Source organism: Onychostruthus taczanowskii, unplaced genomic scaffold (assembly GCF_017590055.1).
Source record: "Onychostruthus taczanowskii isolate IOZ18803 unplaced genomic scaffold, ASM1759005v1 scaffold86, whole genome shotgun sequence".
NCBI lineage: Eukaryota > Metazoa > Chordata > Aves > Passeriformes > Passeridae > Onychostruthus > Onychostruthus taczanowskii.
In genome coordinates, this window is record NW_024506552.1 from 1,358,695 (window position 1) to 1,378,395 (window position 19,701).

Consider the following 19,701-nt stretch of genomic DNA (forward strand, 5'->3'; position numbering starts at 1 on the left):
TTCAGCAGTTAAAAAGAAGATACAGTAAGTTTTATTTTAGCCAATTAAAGAAGTTCCACGTGAGCTCCCTGTCAGCCCAAACCCATTCCACATGAGCACAGCAATGTGCAAAGCTGCCACTGAAACAGTTCAATGAGGCTTAGCCTAGAATAAATTTGCCAGATCAGATCTTTACTTGAAAACTGAATTTTAGGAAACGGCAGTTTTTCTTGAAAATCTTTTCAGGCACCGTGCCCTGCAAAACAGCCAGTGAGATTTCCCTGACATTCCAGTGGAAGCCCAAGTTTTACCAGAGACTGCAGAGATTTGAAGTCACAGTATAATCTCACCTCCAGGTTCTGGGCCCACTTCCCTTGTCAATTAACCTGTCAGCCAGCAGTCGGCTCTAATTAATTAAATCCTTCTTTAATGAAAAGAATTTGCCTTGAGCACAGTCTGTCAGCTCCAGAACCACTCTCCAATTGGGATGTGTCACAGCAAACCCCATTAAATACCTGCAGGGAACTCAAGACCAGCAGCAGCCTCACACTCCCCTTGCCTTCTGCAGACACTTCTGTTATTTTTCCATGTCTCCACCCTGCTGCCACAAGAGGCCCTTTCCTCCTAAAAGCTGCCCTTGCATTTGGCCCTGATACACCTTTGTCCCAGCTGCTTGCAGAAGTTATATTTGTGTGTCCATCACCCCAGAGCAGAGGGGCTCCCAGACAAAATTGTAACACCAGAGGCCTCTGAGAACACCTTTTTTAGGGAATACTCAGGGTCTGAGGTGGAGATTTCTCAAAATATACAGCAGGACTCATCCAGAATTCTGGCTCTAAGAATAAGATTTTAGACTATTTCTGTTCAAATGATCCAGTGTCAGACTTTGTGGATTCCATGGACACTGGGACTGCACAGACACACCACACTCCCAAACCCTGGAACAGCCACAGCTTGGAAGAACTCCCCAGACACCATCCCTGTGTATGCCTTCCCCAGGTGGGAGGAGATGGACACAGGGAGCTTTTCTCTGGGTGCATCGCACTAGGAAAACAGGGATAATCCCTGTGCTAATGATCCCCCTGCTTCCTTGACTTCAAAGGGCCTGGGATCACAGCTGTAATCTTCTGCAAGTGTTAGCAAACAAAATTACAAGTTTTAACTCTACAGGTTCCAACAAATTCCCCTTACCCTCAGTGCAGCAACAGACTTAAAAATAGATGTAATGAGCAGCTTTGGATCTGCATAAATCCCCTCTGGAGTTCATTAATGATTTCATTTCTGGCAAGACACCATGTCAAACCAGAGAGCATTATTAAAAACATACATATATTTATGTACCTGAAAGTGCATTCCTGCAGATGCTCAGGGAGAAAAGGAGGCTGTGTAATTTTGGTTTACCTTTTAAAGAACATGATTGTAACGGTGTGTAACTCTAAAGCCTTTTGTTCTCAGAACTAATTGCAGCTCTCCAAGGGATGCCTGAATCTACAATTATTTTTATATTTCAGAAAATGGGATTTGAAGGTTTACCATGGAATCATGAAGTGGTTGGGGTTGGAGGGGACCTCAAAGCCCATCCAGTGGCACCCCTGCCATGGCAGGGACACCTTCCACTGTCCCAGGCTGCTCCAAGCCCCATCCAGCCTGGCCTTGGGCACTGCCAGGGATCCAGGGGCAGCCCCAGCTGCTCTGGGCACCCTGTGCCAGGGCCTGCCCACCCTGCCAGGGAACAATTCCTAATTCCCAATATCCCACCTATCCCTACCCTCTGGCAGTGGGAGCCATTCCCTGTGTCCTGTCCCTCCATCTCTTGTCCCCAGTCCCTCTCCAGCTCTCCTGAAGCTCCTTCAGACACTGGAAGACCACAATAAGATCATTCCAGAGCCTCTCAGCAAAGCATCTCCAGCCCTGGAACATCTTCATGGCCTCCTCTGGACTCATCCCAACCTTTCAAGTCCTGTACTCAAACACAAGCATCTCTGATATTGTTGCTTTTGTTCCAAATCTGCACAATAAATGTGAATTACTGCTCCGTGCAGCTCCCACTTCACACCAGGGTTGCTGGTGCATGAAATGCCAGGAATGGGATTTCACCCCAGGAATGTGCCTGCTGACAAGGCAAGGTTCAACACGTCCATCAGCAAACCACCCTCAGGAAATTCACTCCTGGCTGACGTGTTGTTGTTGAAAGAAGAGAAATCTCAAGCACACCGTGTCAGAAAGTATGCGCTGCCTGCACCTCCCTTTACTCCTCAGGGGAAAAGGTAAATAGAGTATAAGCAATTTTCTTTAAAAGAAAAAAAAATCTAACCTGCCTGAGATGTAGGGAAATCATTTAACTTCTTCCTGTCAGAGCAAGTTCTCTGCATGCTTTTTCCATATTAAAACCACAGCCCAACAGAATGGATTCACTCCATCCACAAAGGGCAAAGTTTAAGTTGCAGAGAGAAAATGAAAACCCAGTGATAAACTCCGGGTTTTAAGCAGTGCTTAAGTTCCATGGTTAGCCAAAGGAAAGCAAATAAAACCTAAATATTCAAATGGAGACTGCTAAAGTCTGTTTATCATTTCCTGAAGAACCAGCTCAAAGACTGAATCCTATTCCCTGCCTCCTGTTTGCATTTGGAAATTACTTTATCCATAATATGTTTACTAAAATAAGCAACATGAACACATAAATTCTGAAAGCAGACTTTTACCCACAAACCAGGCTGATCCCTGAGCCTTGAATTTCCATAGCTGCCCTGGTTATTTTGGCCACTCCTCATTCTGACTGCTAGCAGCAGAAGAATCATAAAACATCGCAGAAAAATGCTACAGATTCTTTGCCAAAACAAGTAACATTCCCCCCAAAGCATCCTTCTGAATCCCTTCCAGCAACATCACAATGCTGCTTCTCCCTCTCCTCCCCACGCTCTGCTTACCAACACTGCCTGCCTGAGCTCAGCAAACAACAGGAACAGGAACATCCTCATCCCTGCTCGGCTGCTGGGCACACACTGCGACTGAGCCGGCAGAAAATCCCAACTTGCTGCTCACTCACAAGCACAAAAAAGGAGTTAAAAACTGCCAAAAAAGGAGTGATTCCAGGAAATGTCAGCTTACAGAGTCTCTCATACACTTGTGAATATACTTGTTTTATTTTATCCACGAAGTCACACAGGACTGGCAATATCAGCTACTCAGGGAACCCCAAATGGTTTGGGTTGGAAGAAACCTTAAAGCTCATCCCACCCCCCCCCTGCCATGGCAGGGACACCTTCCACTGTCCCAGGCTGCTCCAAGCCCCAATGTTCAACCTGGCCTTAGGCACTGCCAGGGCACCCTGTGCCAGGGCCTGCCCACCCTGCCAGGGAACAATTCCTAATTCCCAATATCCCATCCATCCCTGCCCTCCTTCAGTTTAAACCATTCCCTGTGTCCTCAGACCCAGCTGTGAACTCCAGGGTGTTTTCCTGCAGCTCCCTGGACACCTCAGAGCCCCATGCTGCTGGAGACCTGGGGGATTTGGGAGGTTGGGGGATCTGGGGGATGTGGATGTGCCAGAAGGATGAGCAGAGCAGTGCTGGGGCTGTGGGGAAGGGCAGCACCCAACACCCTCTGAGGATGTGGGACTGTGCCCCTGTGCCATGTGCTGGCACAGCCCAGCTGACCCAAAGGGCTGCAGGACACTGACTGCCCCGAAGGGACTGTCCTGCTGGGGACACCTGATTCTGGGGACCCTGGCACAGCCATTGCTGCCCTTTCAGGACACAATAACACACACCAAAGAGTTTTCATTGCTGCTGTGTAAACTGCCAGAACAATCAAAACCATCATTAGAGACAGGTTACCAGCTAATCGAAATTTTAAGTATGCACAGCAATCAACTTTAAATTAATTATATCAGACTACAAGACACAGATGCATCACTCCCTGTCACATCCACAGACCCCCGAAGATCACAGTGCGTGAATGCCACTGTTTTTTAATTATTATTTCATCAAATGCCTTTGTTAAGCCTTTGTTCCAAGTTGCCAGCCCTTTACCTGCAGGAAAATGACCACGACTCGCCCTGAGCTGATGAGGAGATCCCACAAACCATTCCCCAGCTGTCCCCTGTGTCCCAGCACTCTCTGAAGCGTGGTGGCTGTGGTCACCAGGGGCTGTGCACACAGCACACTCACTGTGCTCAGGGTTTGCTTCACCCAATTATTTGTTTGTCACTTGAGAGACCTCTGCATCGAGCAGGTATTGTCAAGTTATTTTTGGCCCCGATATAGTGGCAAAACATAATGAGGCCTTGAGGTGAACAACCACCCTGGCAGCAAGGCACTGAGCTGATGTGCTGTTGAAAGGCTGGAGAGCAATTAGGTTATTTGAGTAAGAGGAGATGCTGGACAGGGCATGTGAAGACAGAGAAAACAAGCTTAAGTATTAAAACACCAACCCCCTCCTTCAAGTTGTCAGCTATTTAAGCAAGGTGTTAATTTACTGCAGGCTGGATTGTCGACAAACTGAATTTTTTTATTAATTCAAAAGATGCACAGACTTGTCCCACATGCACATATTGCCCAGCCCTTTCCAGACAAGTGGAACAGCTTGCCAGATGATTGTTATCACCATTTAATTGTATTACAGTGATTCCCACAAGTGCTGGCTGTGAGCCTGGCGTGCACAAAGTGAGGGGCTGTGCAAACAGGGCCAAAGGTGGGCTGTGGAGTGATAACTTCAGACTAGGAGTGAGCATCAGGCACAGAGAGCAGATCCAGAAGCAGATGGAAAAACAGCTCAGTCCAGGCCCACTGCCCCACGAGGCAGCTCACAGGCATGGAGTGACCTGAGGAGCACAAGGGTAGGGCACAAGTCCTCCCCCCTGCTCTGTGGGTGTCCCCTGGTGTCCATGGCACTGGTCAGTGATGGTGTCACAGCCGAGGAGTCCCCAAACACACCTGGCACTGCACAGCACCGGGCTCTGCAGAGGACACCCTCAGCCCCAGCTGAGGTCACACTGTGGGAAGGGGTTCTGACCTGTCTGACTGATCACACTGGGCTTTATCTGCCCAAACTGCATCACAGAAGTGCACACAGCATCTGAGGGCAGCATTGGGCCATGATCTTTTAAAGAATCACAGAATCACAGAATGGGTTGGGTTGGGTTGGAAAAGACCTCAAAGCTCTTCTCATTCCACCCCCCTTCCCTGGGACACCTTCCACTATCCCAGCTTGCTCCAAGCCCCACCCAACATGGCCTTGGACACTTCCAGAGGGTCACTTTTAGAAGATATTAATTTTTGTAAAATATTTATGCAGATACATCTACCTCTAGAGATAAGCCCCTTCCAAGTACAAATTCATAGGTCACTAATTTGGGCATAACATACATTGAGAAACCATTGGGAAAATACAAGCGCAGGTACAACAGCCAAGTTTTAGGAAGCATGACCCCCAGCATGGAAAAAAGCTGTTAGACAAGACAAATGACCTTTGCAACACAGAAACAAGAGTTTTATAATTCAGTCCATAGAGCCAGTTGGTTTTGCTTTACCCTTCCAAGTGGTCAAGGACGAAGTTCTGCACCCCAAGGTTATGATTTCTCCCGGAGCCTGGACTGAGCAGGTCACAGGGAGCTGTTTGCTCATGGCTGTGGCTGAGGGCTGGCTGCAGATGACAGGACACCTCTCTAGCTGCACAGGGAGCAGCCCCACAGGCACAGGGACATCCCCAGTGCAGGGTGAGCTCATCCCTCTGACCACTACAGGCTGGTGTATTCTGAGGGCTGCTCACCCTGCCCGCAGCCAGACACAACTGTTCAAGAATGAACTGGGCTATAATGAGCTGCTTGCTCAAGAACCACATCTGCAAAATGACTCTGGCTGGAGTGGCTTTTGATGTGTCTGATGCAGCCATGGGATTTCTCTTGGCATGGTGAAAGAGGTGGAACCTGGGGATCCAGGATTGCTCCTGAGCATGCTCTCATCCCTGAATATGTTCAGAGAACCTGGCATAACCCTTTCACACTGCTCCTTCCAAAACCCTGACTGCCTTCCATCTTTCCACCCACATCTTTCCCAGATCCCAAAGGCTCTGCAGGCTGTGCATTCATACAGCAACAATCCTCATCTCCAAATCAACACCCACCTGACTGCAAGTTAGGAACACAACGCTGAACTTCTGGCAATGAATGAGGACCAGAACAAAGACCAAGATTATTCCCCTGCCTTTCCTGACGAGGAGGTGAGGGAGAGCCCAGGAGTTCACCCCATCTCCTCCACTTGAAAACTATGTAAACCTGTTTAGACCTCAGAAGGATCATGAGGAGGATCTGAAGAAGCTCCCCTAGATGCAATCAGATGGAAGAGGAAAGATTCCAGCTGTTCTCTCTCAGGGAATGTCACAAACACAGCATGAGATTTGCCATCTATCACAGCCTGAAGTGTCTCCCTGCCTCTGTAACCAAAACACCTGAGGATCAACTGCCCTGGGAGAGCAATTCCCTTCAGGACAAGAGTTTCTTTGTGCTAACCCAGGGTGCCAGGAGAGCTGGTATTTAAAGTTCCAAAGCTGACCCAGCCCTGAGGCTGAGATCCACAGCAGGCACTGTACTCCTGGCACAGCCTCCCACCCTTTCCCAGGGGCAGCAGGTCCTGCCTGGTGCTGAAAAACTGCCAAAGTCAGATTATAATAATAATGTATCTCAGCAACACAGGCAAGGAGAAAAGAAAAAACCCAACAGTTATTATCACAGGACAGAACATACTGGTGCTGAGGTCCCCAGGCAGCTCCCACACCTGCTGCAAGCTGCACAGGCCCCAGGCACACAACCCCAGCAACAAACCCAGCCAGCAGCAGCAAAACCAGGACCTTGCTCATCTGCTTTTGATTTTTAAACCCTGCTTCTCTTAACAAATGAAGTTTCAGTGCTTATGGGACCAACAACCTAGTAAATGAACTAAGTATTTATTTGTGGCTTTATTACTTGGCAGACCCATTTCCATGGAGTCATTTTTCCTCAGAACCCAGCTTGCTCTGCAGCAGCTGTTTTCTCTTACCAGCCACTCAAATTCCTTTGCCTCTAATTTCCAAAAGTGCCCACTAACTTGAAGTATTTGGAAACTACAGCAAATGGTTGTGAGAGCTCAGCAGCACTTTCACTCATCCCCCTTCCCAGGTTCTTCCCATCTCCCTCACCAAGGCCTGAGCTGGCCCAGGTGCCCCAGTTCTCCAGACCCCCAGTGTTGTGAAACCCCAAGAAGGACCCTCAGAGCAAAAAGTGACCCGGGAAAGGTTCCCAAGGGGGATGGGGGAGAAGGTGGATTGGCCCATGCCATGCATGATTTTTGAATCACTACAGGTGAGGGGGGAACAGGAGGTTTGGGGAGCTCCTCTGACTGTGAACAGGAGATTGGAATAAATCAGGTGGCTCTGTAGGGCTCAGGGCAAACTGTGAGTGTGCCTTGAGCCAGGATTTCAAGTGCCAGGGAGAATCCTGCTGCATTAGCAAAGACTTCAGCTCTCGTGGGGTTTGGGGCTTGTGCTGCTGGACTTGTGAACTCCCTCCTGGCCCCACTCTGAGCAGCCTTAGCAAAAGATGAGGTCTTCAACTCCACAAAACAAAAACAAACAAACAAAAAAATTTATTTGGAACAACATTTTTGGCTTAGAAATTCTTGACTGTGGGGATGGGCAGGCCCTGGCACAGGGTGCCCAGAGCAGCTGAGGCTGCCCCTGGATCCCTGGCAGTGCCCAAGGCCAGGCTGGACACTGGGGCTGGGAGCAGCCTGGGACAATGGGAGGTGTCCCTGCCATGGCAGGGGTGGCACTGGATGGGCTTTAAGGTCCCTTCAAACCCAATCCATTCTGGGTTTGTACAATTCTATTACAATTAGAGGAGCCCCCTCCCAGCTCCCACCTCACTTTCCCAGCACACCTAAGTCAAGGCCATTAACTGCTCTAGAGAGCACTTCACTCAGTTTATCTGCTCCTCTGTTTGCCACTTTCTAAGTATACATTGACATTGGCTTTTTTAAACCACTTGAACACTGTGCAAGACACACTTGAGGCTTCTCTCAGTCAGTCACATCCAGCTTAGAAAACAGCTTCTGTTACACAGAATAACTGAATGCCTAGGACAACACCAGGACAAGTGCTGATGGCAGCTGAAGCCCTGTCCTGATCCTTCAGCACCTTGGTGGGGCAGCCCCTCTGCCCTTGCCCAGGCTCTGCCTCCTCCCACCACATCTTTCACTTGAGCAACTCAGCTGCAAAATTACCTTACTTTTTTTTTTTTTTCTCTCCTTTCTCTGTTTGGGTTTCTGGTGAGCAACCACTGAGCTCACACTGCCCAACTCTGGTGCCCAAAGCCAGGGCAGCAGCCAGGAGGGGAAGAGAATGGGACCTGCTGGGGACAGAAACAGCAAAAGGGAGCTTGAGTCCCCCTCATTCACCAAGAACCAGTAGGGATTTAAAAAAAAAGGAAATCTCAGTGATCCTGGGGGCTGAGAGTGCCCAAGGTGTCCCAGGATTTATCCCTGTGATGCTCATCCAGAAGAGCGTTCAGGGAAATGCTGGGTGTTAACAAGTGTTTGAAGCCAGTGGAGCAAGGAAGCACAAGACCGAGCTGAAGCCTAAACAAGGACAAATCAGAGCCTTTTTATCCTGCCCCCTGAGCCCAGAAATGCTCCCTCACAAGCCCCTCCATTTCTTGAGACTCATAGCATCCCTTCATAACCAGACCCTGTCTTTTCCTTTTGATAATCTGTGCTGAGCCCTGAGAAAGCTAAAAATTCACCAGACTAAAGTGTCATCCTTCAGAAAGTCTTCTTTGCCACCAGAAGGAACGTGGCAGCTCTTACTGGGAAGCTTGATTTCAGTTTTTCTGCCTACTCAGACAAATATTATTGCACTCAGGTCATACACTGAAGAGTTCCTTCACATGTTCAGACTCTGTTTTTCTAGGAAAAGAGCTGAGATTTTGGAAAGCAATAGTGAGATCTGCCTGTGGTTCTCTGCTCCTATTCCCACACTTTGGAAAACAACAACTAATTCATAGAACTCCATGGGCTTCTGTGGGCAGTCTGCATGATAAAATAACATCTGACTTTGTGGGATGGTTTTGTGTGCAGAAACATTTAAAATATGTCGGGGTGGTGATTAATCATGGAATGGTTTGGGTTGGAAGGGGCCTTAAAGCTCATCTCATTCCATTCCCTGCTGTGGACAGGGACACTTCCACCAGACCTGGTTGCTTCAAACCCTGTCCAACCTTTCTGAAGGCAAAAGGCATTTTTGTTTGGGGGACAGATGAGAACTGGAAGAAAAAAAAAAAGCCTTTTTGCTTTGGTTTTAAGCACCTTTTAAGACTTTATTAAAAAAACAACAAAAAAACCAAAAACCCCTACAATTCTTGTAGATGTCCCTGCAAAACTCCTACTGACATCCAGAGTGTCAAGACTGTAGGATGTGGGATATTTTGGGGTGCTTTTTCTTTTTAAATTTCCAGTAGCTGTGTAACAGCCCTTGCTCAGGCTGTGTAACCGTGCCAAGTGAGGAGGCATCAGATCCTATGGGAGAAGAGCCCTGGAGGTGACCTGGAGGCTTGGTGGCACAGCTGGGTGTCCAGGAAGCCTGGGCAATCTGTGTACCCCATAGCCACAGCCTGAGCAGCCCAGAGCTACAGCCTGACCATGTTCTGCACAGCTCCCCTGACTTCAAACCATCTTAGAAGAGAGGCTGGTGGTGCAACTTGGACGGTGGCTGGGAATCAACCACTTCTCTCTAGCTAAAGTTAACTTACGGCCCATTCCTTCTCCTTTTTTTTCATTTTATGTTCGAGCCAGGCAGGGCACACAATCCCCCAGAATATTCCATGGTGCTGCTGGAGGCACCGCTGCTCCCCTGGAGGGCTGGGGGTAGCAGTGGCACATTTTGGGAACGCCCTGTCGTCCCCTCACAACCCAAGCAAGGGGCCGTGGAACCAGAATCCATCCAGAACCAACATTAAATGACAAATCCAGTGAAGGAGCTCACCTACAACCACAGATGCACTGTGTGGTGTCCTTGGCTAACTCTTGGGTTAAGCTCGGGTTAAACCCACTGCCAGGCTGAGCAGGAGTGGCTCTGCTCAGGTGACACCTGATGGAAACGTGGCCCCTCCGCTGTGACATTGCTGTGCTTTTCCAATGGAAATGAAATGCATTTGATAAGATAACAAATGCCTGGCAGAGCACAGTGAAGCTATGTAAGGGAGAGACCAGGAGGGGGGAAAAAAATCTTGTATAAGCAGCAAAACAATACAGCTTTATCTAATCTCAGCAACTTATTGCTGCTTGTCTGCCTGTGTGTGTTTTACTGACAAAATAAAATAAATTGAATCAGCTCACACACGATAACATGCTCTTTCCTACCTCATACTAATTGCTTGGCTAATTGATGTTTGTTGAACTTTCTCCATTTCATTGAGTGATTAGGTACAAAGCTAACAGTTGACATCTGTAGGCGCTTAACTGGCGTCTGTAATTACTGTTAATGTTAAATAATTGTTAGTTAATTGGAGTGGTAACTGACTGAATGGAATCCAGATTGTGAAGCAAAAAGAGACCTAGTTAAATAAACATACATTTTCAGAGAAAATAACATTTTATTACAAGGGAGAGACTAACAGCAGGCCAGATAGGGGAGGTCTGCAGGATGCTCCATTCACCAAATCTCACAGCAGCCTCCAGCCTGGACCCCCCAACCACAGGTATGGCAAGGAAGGATCTCTGTCACCAAAACATTCCTATCCCAAGAGTTTTATCACGTTCTTTTGAGCCAATTAGCACAATTTTACAGCCCAACACCACTGTCTTTTTTGAGAAAATCAAATACAGGCTAATCTACAAAACAAATATTCCCTTCATATTAGATACAATTGTGTTGGCAAATATTGCCATTTTGCTCCCTAGCCTGGAATAGCTTGACTTTGCAAAAATCCACAGCCTTAAATGAACTCTTGGGGGCATGTGATCACTAACTGACCACAAAGGATACTTGATACCAGCCCAAGGGGGCAGGGATGCCCAGAACAACACCTGCAACTTCTCCCTCTACTGTTTTGGTCAGGAAAAGCCAATACCTTCAGATGCTTGTCCCATGCTGGCTGCTTCCTGCTTTTGTTTTGAATTACTGACCTACAGGTTACCTGTGAAGTTTTGTAAGTTTAACAACTTAAGAATTTGAAATTTTTGGAAGAGGCTCCCTGAGACTTTCACCTGCCTCTCTGGGCACATCCCATTATCCAGGAACCTTTTCCTGCAGCTACAGAACAGCCCTGGCACCCCACAGCTCCAGCACTTCCCAGCACCAGCACCCCACAGCCCTGGCACCCCCCAGCACTGGGATCCCACAGCTCCAGCACCTCCCAGCACTAGGATCCCACAGCCCTGGCACCTCCCAGCACTGGGATTCCACACCCCTGGCACCCCACAGCTCAGCTGGCAGCCACAGTCCAGCCAAAAAAATACCAGCACGTCAAGAAGGAGAGGGTATGGAAGGTGCAGGACTGGAGAGGGGTGGTTTGCGCTTAGGAGGTGCAGCCATAAGGGACATTATGAACCAATTTCTTGCTCAGACGAAGCCTCCCTGGCACAGGAACAGCTGCCTTGCTCTTTTGTGTAGCAGAACAAAGCACCATTGCAAGACATTTATTGACCTTTTCCTCAGCTTCACTCGCAAATCAAGAGTGAAGTGACCCAGCAGCTCTTCTAATCTAACTCAGGGGTACCAGAAACCCAGGCTCTCCAAACCCACAGCTTTTTCCAGTGCTCAGCCTCTCCCTAATGAGACACTGAACTTCCACACGGAAAATACTGAAAGGCATTTGAAACCCACAAAACACCAGCAAATCAGTGACTCAAAGCCACCAGGGAAGCCTCCACCAGAAATGGGAGGAGATGCCAGGGTGTCACTTGTGGGGTCACATCAGAACTGCCACAAAACCAGAGATGATTCAGCAGTCCCTGAGGTTTGCTGGCCTGGGGCCAGTTCCCTGCAGTGCTGGGGTTGCTCCAGAGCTCCAGGAGCAGGGGAGCAAGAGGCATTTCAGTGAGAAGAGGCAGCAGGAGCAGCCACCCCAAAAACTGCACGTGAGGGAGAACACATCCCAGAAGTGAGTGAGGATGTTCGGTGGGCTCCTCCAGACCCTGGAAAGGAGGGAGGCAGCCCCAGCCAGTCCTCTGGCACACTGACCACATTAACACTGCACACGTGCTGCCTGCAGAGTGCTGGATACACTTACATCCAACTTGAGAAGCCGTGGGGATGGTTTATTCACCAGTGAAAGCACCTCTCCACAGCCAAGGATCTCCTGTGAAGGGATCAGCAGGGAAGGAATTGCCAGCTTTAGCTCCCTGCTTGTTTACAGAAACAGATGTTGTAGAGGATCCTCAAGAAATGCTTCACCACAGAAGCCAAGGGGAGAAACAACAACTTGCCTGTTTTTTCTAGGGCAGGATATTGCTGTAGAAGCACCTAAACAGCCAGGGCTTGATCTGACTGGTATTTCAGCCACCAGTGCAGCCTCCTAACCCAGATGCCTTGATCTACCTCCAGCTGAGAGTATAAATATTTCCCTGACAGCTGGTGGTGCCACGCAGCAGAAGGATTCATAAAGTTTACATGAACATCCTGTAAACAATTTGAACATAAAAAGCTCTAACAGCCCAATTGTGCTTCTGATCAAAGGCAAACTTCAATATACAGCACAAATGAAAACTTCACCACTCTGGGACTCATTTCTCCCTTCAGGAAAAGCTGTTTTCCAAGGGTATGTAGGAGGGAGTTAACATAAATGAACCACACAGTCGTAGTAAGAGCTGCCTGCTCTGCAGCTTCAGATGTATGTATTTAAATTATTGAGAGATAATGGAATTTAATTACGCTGAGAAGTCATGTTACAAAAATTCATGAACAAACCCTGTACTTTGGCTGGGATTAATGGTGCTGAGGTGAAACTCTCAGAGGGTGTGGGGCAGCTCTGTTCCTGCAATGACACACAGATTACAAGCAGCAATCCCAACTGGAAGGGCCATCCCGCAGGGAGCAGGAACTGCAGACGGGGGATGCTCTCCCCTGCCAGCTCTTCCCCAGATCATTTATTCAGACACTGACAGATCCTTTGTCAAGCATCACCAAGGGCCCAGACCCTTGGGTGCTCACCTCCCAGCACAGCCACCTGGACTGCCAAGGGATCCCTCTCCCTGGGGAATTTAAGCATTACAGGGTGTTCCTGCCAGAGCTAAGGAATGCAGGGCTCTGATCCACCAACAGGGACCACTCCTTCAGGAACTCCTGCTCTGGGGACCAAGCTCCATCCCTCCCAAATTCCCAGCCCTGCTGCAGACCCCTGGGAGTGGTGGCAGCACGGAGGTGACAGGAGTGACCCCACAGCCTTTCCCACTGCTGGGTTCTGACTTGAGTTCCAGCCCTGAGGGATCCCAACATCCACTGGCTGCCCCCCACAGCTCACAGGACCCTTCTAGGTTCAGCGATGCACCTTTCCATTCAGCTCCAAGGGCAGCCAAGTCCCAAATGGGAGCTGAGGGACTTCTCCTCAAGGTGTTTTACCAGCTCTTCTCGAGAGGGCTGAGCGGGATTTCACTTTGCTCTGGATTTTTTAAAATTCTTAGTGTTTCTGAGGAAGGGACTGTTCCACATTACACATCTACACTAATCCATCACTCCTTGAGCCTGAGCACATCTTAAGCCTTGTAGTCTACAACAAAATGACAGAAAGGGGACAAACTGTATATACGAGAAGTTAAATGCTTCAGGACTTGTACCTGCTCTGTAAATACATTACTTCTGTAATTTCTGCTACTTCAGTTATGAATAATACTAATTTTTTTTTTTTTTTAATGCAAGAAAAACCTAAGCAGTGTGTGAGACACGGGTGGCTGTGGGACATCCAAGAGGAGTGGCCACGAACACAGAGGGCCTGATGCTGTCAGCCTGCCCAGCCCTCCCAGCCTGGCAGCTTGGAAGGTTTCATCATGATTTACCCAATGCAAATCTGACCTTTCTTACGAGTGACTTTTATTGCTTTTGGCAAAAGCAGCCGTGGACAACACAGTGGGGAAGAGCTGGCTTGGAAGCGAACAGCCTGAGCTGCAGAGAGGGAACTTGAACTCGGAATTTATCAAACTGACAGCCCCCGGGCAGCCGGAGCTCCCCAGGGCCGCACTAGGAGCAGGAACAGCCCCCAGCCCCGGCAGAGAGCCCAGCACCTGCCTGCCAGCAATTACTGACATTATCTCCAAACAGGGGAGCTTTTCTGAGCTTCTTTTCCTGATATTTTGTAGTCTGAATGCTAATCCCTGTGACAAAACTGTCCCCTATGCTTTTACCGTTCTCTTTCCCCTTAATCTCTTTCTCCCAGTGGAAAAAAGAAAAAAAGAGGGTAAGGAAGAAAAAAAAAAAAGAAAATACCAGCCAGCCTAGTTTGGCCGCACCTGGATTTGCATTGATTCCTCCCTTGTCATTCATGTTACCAACAGGAATTAGCATATGGCTTTAAGGGGAAACTCAGGAGGAGAAAAGAAAGATGCCATTTTGATGGAAATAAGGGGCAAAGGAATAATCTACCATCAACTAAAAAGCTTATTTGTGTACGGTTTCCCAAGCAAAGCTTCGAAAAGCCCATGTTGATTTTAGTCTACACAAAGAAACCCTAATCCTTTCAAGGGAACTAAATCACCAAAGAAAAGTACCTCGGAAGAAAAGGCTCCCTGTCAAGCATGGGTATTCACATCCAAAGGGATGCCACGAATCAAGCTCCGTAAGTAAACAGCAATAAGAATGTGGGAAATGTGTTTGAGTCAAAAAAGAAAACCAAAGGAAGAGGAAGAGGGGCCTACTCTTCATCAGTCACCTCCTGGGGAGAAGAGGAGCCCCTCACCCTGGTTACAGGCCTGCGCCAGGAATGTGGATTCGCCCGGCTTCTCCTGCCCTGGCCCAGCCCCAAGAAAGGGCTGCTCAAATGCCAAAGCTTTTTACAGCAAATTAGCAAAATAAAGATGCAGTCACATGTAGTTTGGGGGCCTGGGGTCACTCCAGACACTCAGCTCTTCCCTTCTAATGTCTGTGCCACCTAGTCTCAGCCTCTGGAGGGGCCTGGGGAACCTGTAAATGCCATTAATCACAAAGGATAAATCAGCTTGCCAAGTGAGATAACCTGGTTAGACCACAGAAATAATCCAGACTGTACTTCCAGAGGATGCTAATACATGAAAAACAGGACTATGGATCCGTAATGCAATTAAATCCAGGTATAATTCAATATGCAGCAGAAGCCTTCAGAAGCAGCCGCGGATCAGCACGGGAATCCCAAAGGTAACGGGGTCACATTCTGTCCCCAGTTAAACCATCACAGCTTTGTGGAATTGAAAAGCACAGAGAAACACTGGAATGACTCACTGGAGTAACAAACCAAACCCGGGGAGAAGCACACAGGGCCAATACTGAGCCAACCCACACCCAGCCAACAGAACACACCTGAATTTCAAACCAGTCAAATCTGCCTCTTGTAAGGCCAAGAGTGCTCCAAACCCCATCAGATAAAGCCCGGTTTACAGCCAGAAGCTCACCCCGTTCCAGGCACTTCCCATGCGCTGCCGGAGAAAAGCAGGACACTGGGGTAAAAACCAGACGCGTTTCCAAGGCTTTGAATTACACTTGTTTGTGCAACTCATGCCTGGAGCTGCTCCCTCCAACCTCCTTGTAAAAACACCAGCCAGACCAAAAAGGGGAATTACACAGGAAGGATCCCCAAAGCTTTCTAACAAGGGCCCAGCTCCGCACGGCAGCTCACGGGCGCTGATTTAGGGCAAGCTTTCCCTTAATGTGCTGTTATATCATTAGCAGCTCTGTCTTTGGATTGCTGTTTGGAAGAAATTAATGGGATACTGAATATTTAAATGTGGCCCTCTCTATCATTTATTAACTCTACAGAAAGCACACAGCACAGTAAGCCATGGTTTATGACTATTATCCTGTGAATACTAAACGTTGGCTGGTTATTACTGTCAGCAGTGCAAATTGGCTATTCATAATTCCACGTCTATCATGGAGCTGATGAGTAACAATCAAGTTAAAACATTTTGAAAACTCTTACAGTTATTTAAATGAGCTTAAATTAAAGCCATTTGTAAAATAAACTATTCCCTAATATTGTTATTTAAATTAATTCTGACCTGGCAGGCAATGCATTATTTAAAGCCTATATTTTATATTAAGCAAAGCAATTACCAAGCATACAGAACACGTCTGAAACCCAGAGAAACATAAAAAGCACTAACAAGCTGATTGCGACATTTCTGCAAGACAAGTTACATTTCATCTCCCATTGAAATTGCCATGAAAAGAAACGTGTGGGGAAAAAAGGAAAATAAATCTGTTTGGGATGTGAATTGCAGCCTTACCTTTATTTGTGACAGCGTTGAACAGTTTCTCAGAGCTGGCATCAGATGCCTGAAAGACCAATAAAAAAGAAGAAAAAACCAGAAGTTACATTTTCTAGCAGTGATAGATTTGCGAAGGCACGGTGTATTTATGCACAGGCAGAGGTGTGTATATTTTAGGGAAACAAATCAGGAGACAAAACCAGGGGCGCTGGAAGCGGCGGCTCCGGAGGCCGTGTCCATGAGGTGGTGCTGTTTGGCTGTGCTTCGCCGCCCTGCAGTGCAGATATTTCTTTGGAAAGATTCTATTTCATAAAGAAATGGGATTTTTCTTCAACATTAGCTGCACAGGCAGTGTATCTTTGTACTGCCATTATCCAATACAGTCCGACATTGATTCTGCGATGCAGAAGAGTCACAATTTCGAACCAGACAGCCCAGTCTCAGGAATTTCCAGAACTGCAGATTTCTTAATTAAATTTTTAAAGTATTTTTGGGATCCCTGCTGTGTGAACATTCGATTTTTACCACCTTCAAAGCAGCGTTGATAACTTAGGTTAGTAATTTCATAAATTGCTGTTGCAAACTCTTTGAAAAATAAAGAGAGTGTCAGGATCAGTGAATATTTCCACACCAGCTTTGCCTTCCTCAGAACAACTGCTTCTTGACACCTCGCTGTGTAAAGTAATAAACGTTTTCTTTTTCATCAAGCCTCCTTTATCCAGGGAGGTTTTTCCCCTTAATATTGTGTTAGTAGCTTGCCTATTCCTGCTGTTTCTATGCCAGGGTGCCAGCTCAGCTCTCTACCGATATAAAAAGATTTATTTCAGTTTCACAAAAAACCACTGATCTCCCCCTTTCAGAAATTCCAACGGCACAAAACCAGGCAGGGAAGGAACACTGAAAATGTTCATTTTGCAAACACCCCGAGCCCAAAAGCACCAAACACTCAGTTTCTGCCAGCTGTGTGCTGCTGTGTTTGGGCACACACACACAAAACACACACGGGCAGCTACAGCTCAAACTTCTCCCACAAAAAGCACCCACAGATCGCACAGAGCCGTTCAATTCCAAACCCAGCCCCACCGAGAAAGAGGCTGCTCTTGGAAAACACAGGGAAAACGTGCTCAGGAGCAGAACACCGCAAACAGGGTTAAAATGTAACACTTGAGAAAGATTTTGATTTTTCCCTAGAAACTGTTTTCTTGCTGGATTCAGGAAAAATAATTGAAAACACTAGAAAGTAGACTGTGGGGTTTTTTTGTTAAAGGGAAGGAATTTCTGAAGTCAAAACCAGATAAAAATCACCAGACAATCAACATATACGTTTGCTATCTCGACTGCACTAAAAACTTGGATGTGAAACTCCCGATAAACGAGTAGACATGGCTCAGACCGTGCATCACAGTGCAGGAATACGCTGAAACAATTTGTTTGCCCTCAAGTTAGTGACAGACAAGATTTCTATGATTAATTATTAAAAATAGCTGTATTCTTTTTCAGACTTCTAGACAAATTTTACAAGATTACTGCTGGCTTATTTGAAAGCCGAGCTGGTGCAATTTCGTCTCAACTAAATACCTTGTAAACACTGGATTTATTACCCAATGATGGATTTATTATGCAGTGACGACTTTCTCTAAATTAATGAAAATATGTGAATAATGCACAAATTGAAGAGATCAAGAAGGCCATGTGCTTTAAAGAACAAGCCAATGTTAGTCCAACAAGAGGCTCAATGCTTTCCTACCCTTGCCAATCAGCCTGCTTAAAAATGATCTTTCCCAGTGAATTTCAGCTGTTGTCTTCTCAAATGCAGCTTTTCTCTGAAGTCAAAACTCTCTGAACCAGTCCTTCTTTTTAGAAAGAAATTCCAATTTTAAAAACCAAACAACTTCTTACAGTTTCAGCTACTACTTTATTTTACTGTTTCAAAACAGAACAGCACAGGGAGGCTCTATGTTTCCTAATCGCTTGATTTTCCCAAGCACTACAAAGAGGAAAACATCTCTTAAAAAAGTTTGCTTTAATGCCAAGCGTAAACCAAAAGATTGCACCTGAAAAAACATGGCTTCAAAACCAATCTTTCCCTGTGCTATCGCACACCCCAGTCACAAACAGCGCTGTGCCACCTGGAAGTGGCACACCTCGAACAAAACGCAGCCTGCCCAAGACTGCTCCGGAGCAACATGGCAGATGATTATCCACGTAACATACGCCTAAAAAAGGAATTATTTTGCAAAAACAAAGCTCGTCCAAGAGTGAAGCTCATTTTGCATTACTGACCGCACACAACCGAATGGAAGAGCAACTTGAAATAACCACACTGCCTGCGTTACCGTGAAAATAACCCAAACGCTGGCTGGAACGGTGAGATGAACTTGGCCTGCCTGTTTCCTTACATAAAAATTGCGGTTTAAATACAAAACAGCAATCAGGGTGATGTACGGGTGATACACAGGCAAACACAGTCTCTGCCAGCAGACACGCAGTGTATCAATTTCCATACAACTATTATTTTTCCACAGTTAGGCAGACACATCACGCAACAACACTAAAGGAACAAAACCCCCAACTGATTCAAAAACCCGCAACAACTCAGCACTACCCCAGAAGGATGAAATTCGGTGCCTGTGCAGTGCTGACTAAACCCTGCTCCGTATTGACAGGATTCGCCGCAGACAACAAAGTGCCTTTATGCGCACGGTGGGTGCGATGTGGCCGAACCTGGATGCTCCAGCGGCGGAGAGGAGCTCGGCTCTCCTTTCCCTTCCACCAGCCAGCTGCAACTCTTCCTTCGCTCCCCTTTACCCCGATCTCCCCAGTCTCACTTGAGCAGTCGATGAGCACTGTCTGCTGGCACCGTGACATTTGGGGACACCGGGTTATCCGAGGTGCTCTGCCCGAGGAGCCCCCTCGGTTTCTCCTGCACAGAGCCGGAGCTGGTGACACACAGCTCCCTTCCTCGCACTTGGGCCGTTTTCCCTTATAAATCCCCTTGTTACCAAGCGTAGCTTAATCCTTTTCACCGCGAAATGAAACAAGTCAGCAATCCCTGGGCTTAAAGAGAAAAAAACCCAACAAACCACACAGAAAAAAAAATGACCCAAAGAGTATTTTTTCCCCTCACCAAGGAATGTGCTGCCGTTCGAGGGGATGAATGACTAAAATATTTCCTGTCCAGACAGCGCAGCCTGACTCACTGCTGGCACGGCCCGGCCCCGCCGCGCCACTTGCACCGGCCCCGCACCTGCCCGCGGAGCCAGCGCGGCCCCGCCGCCCCCTCCGCCCCGGCCCGTCCCGG

At 47.5% G+C, this 19,701-nt stretch overlaps 1 protein-coding gene across 2 annotated transcripts in view; it reads right to left on the bottom strand.

Moving 5' to 3' along the window:
- Positions 1-19,701, bottom strand: part of AUTS2 (activator of transcription and developmental regulator AUTS2) — a 768,072-nt gene that overhangs the window by 52,106 nt on the left and 696,265 nt on the right. For both annotated transcript variants that reach the window (XM_041425047.1, XM_041425045.1), the window contains exon 6: positions 16,419-16,467. In XM_041425047.1, coding sequence (XP_041280981.1) covers positions 16,419-16,467 — 49 coding nt within the window. The remainder of the gene's footprint in view (positions 1-16,418; positions 16,468-19,701) is intronic.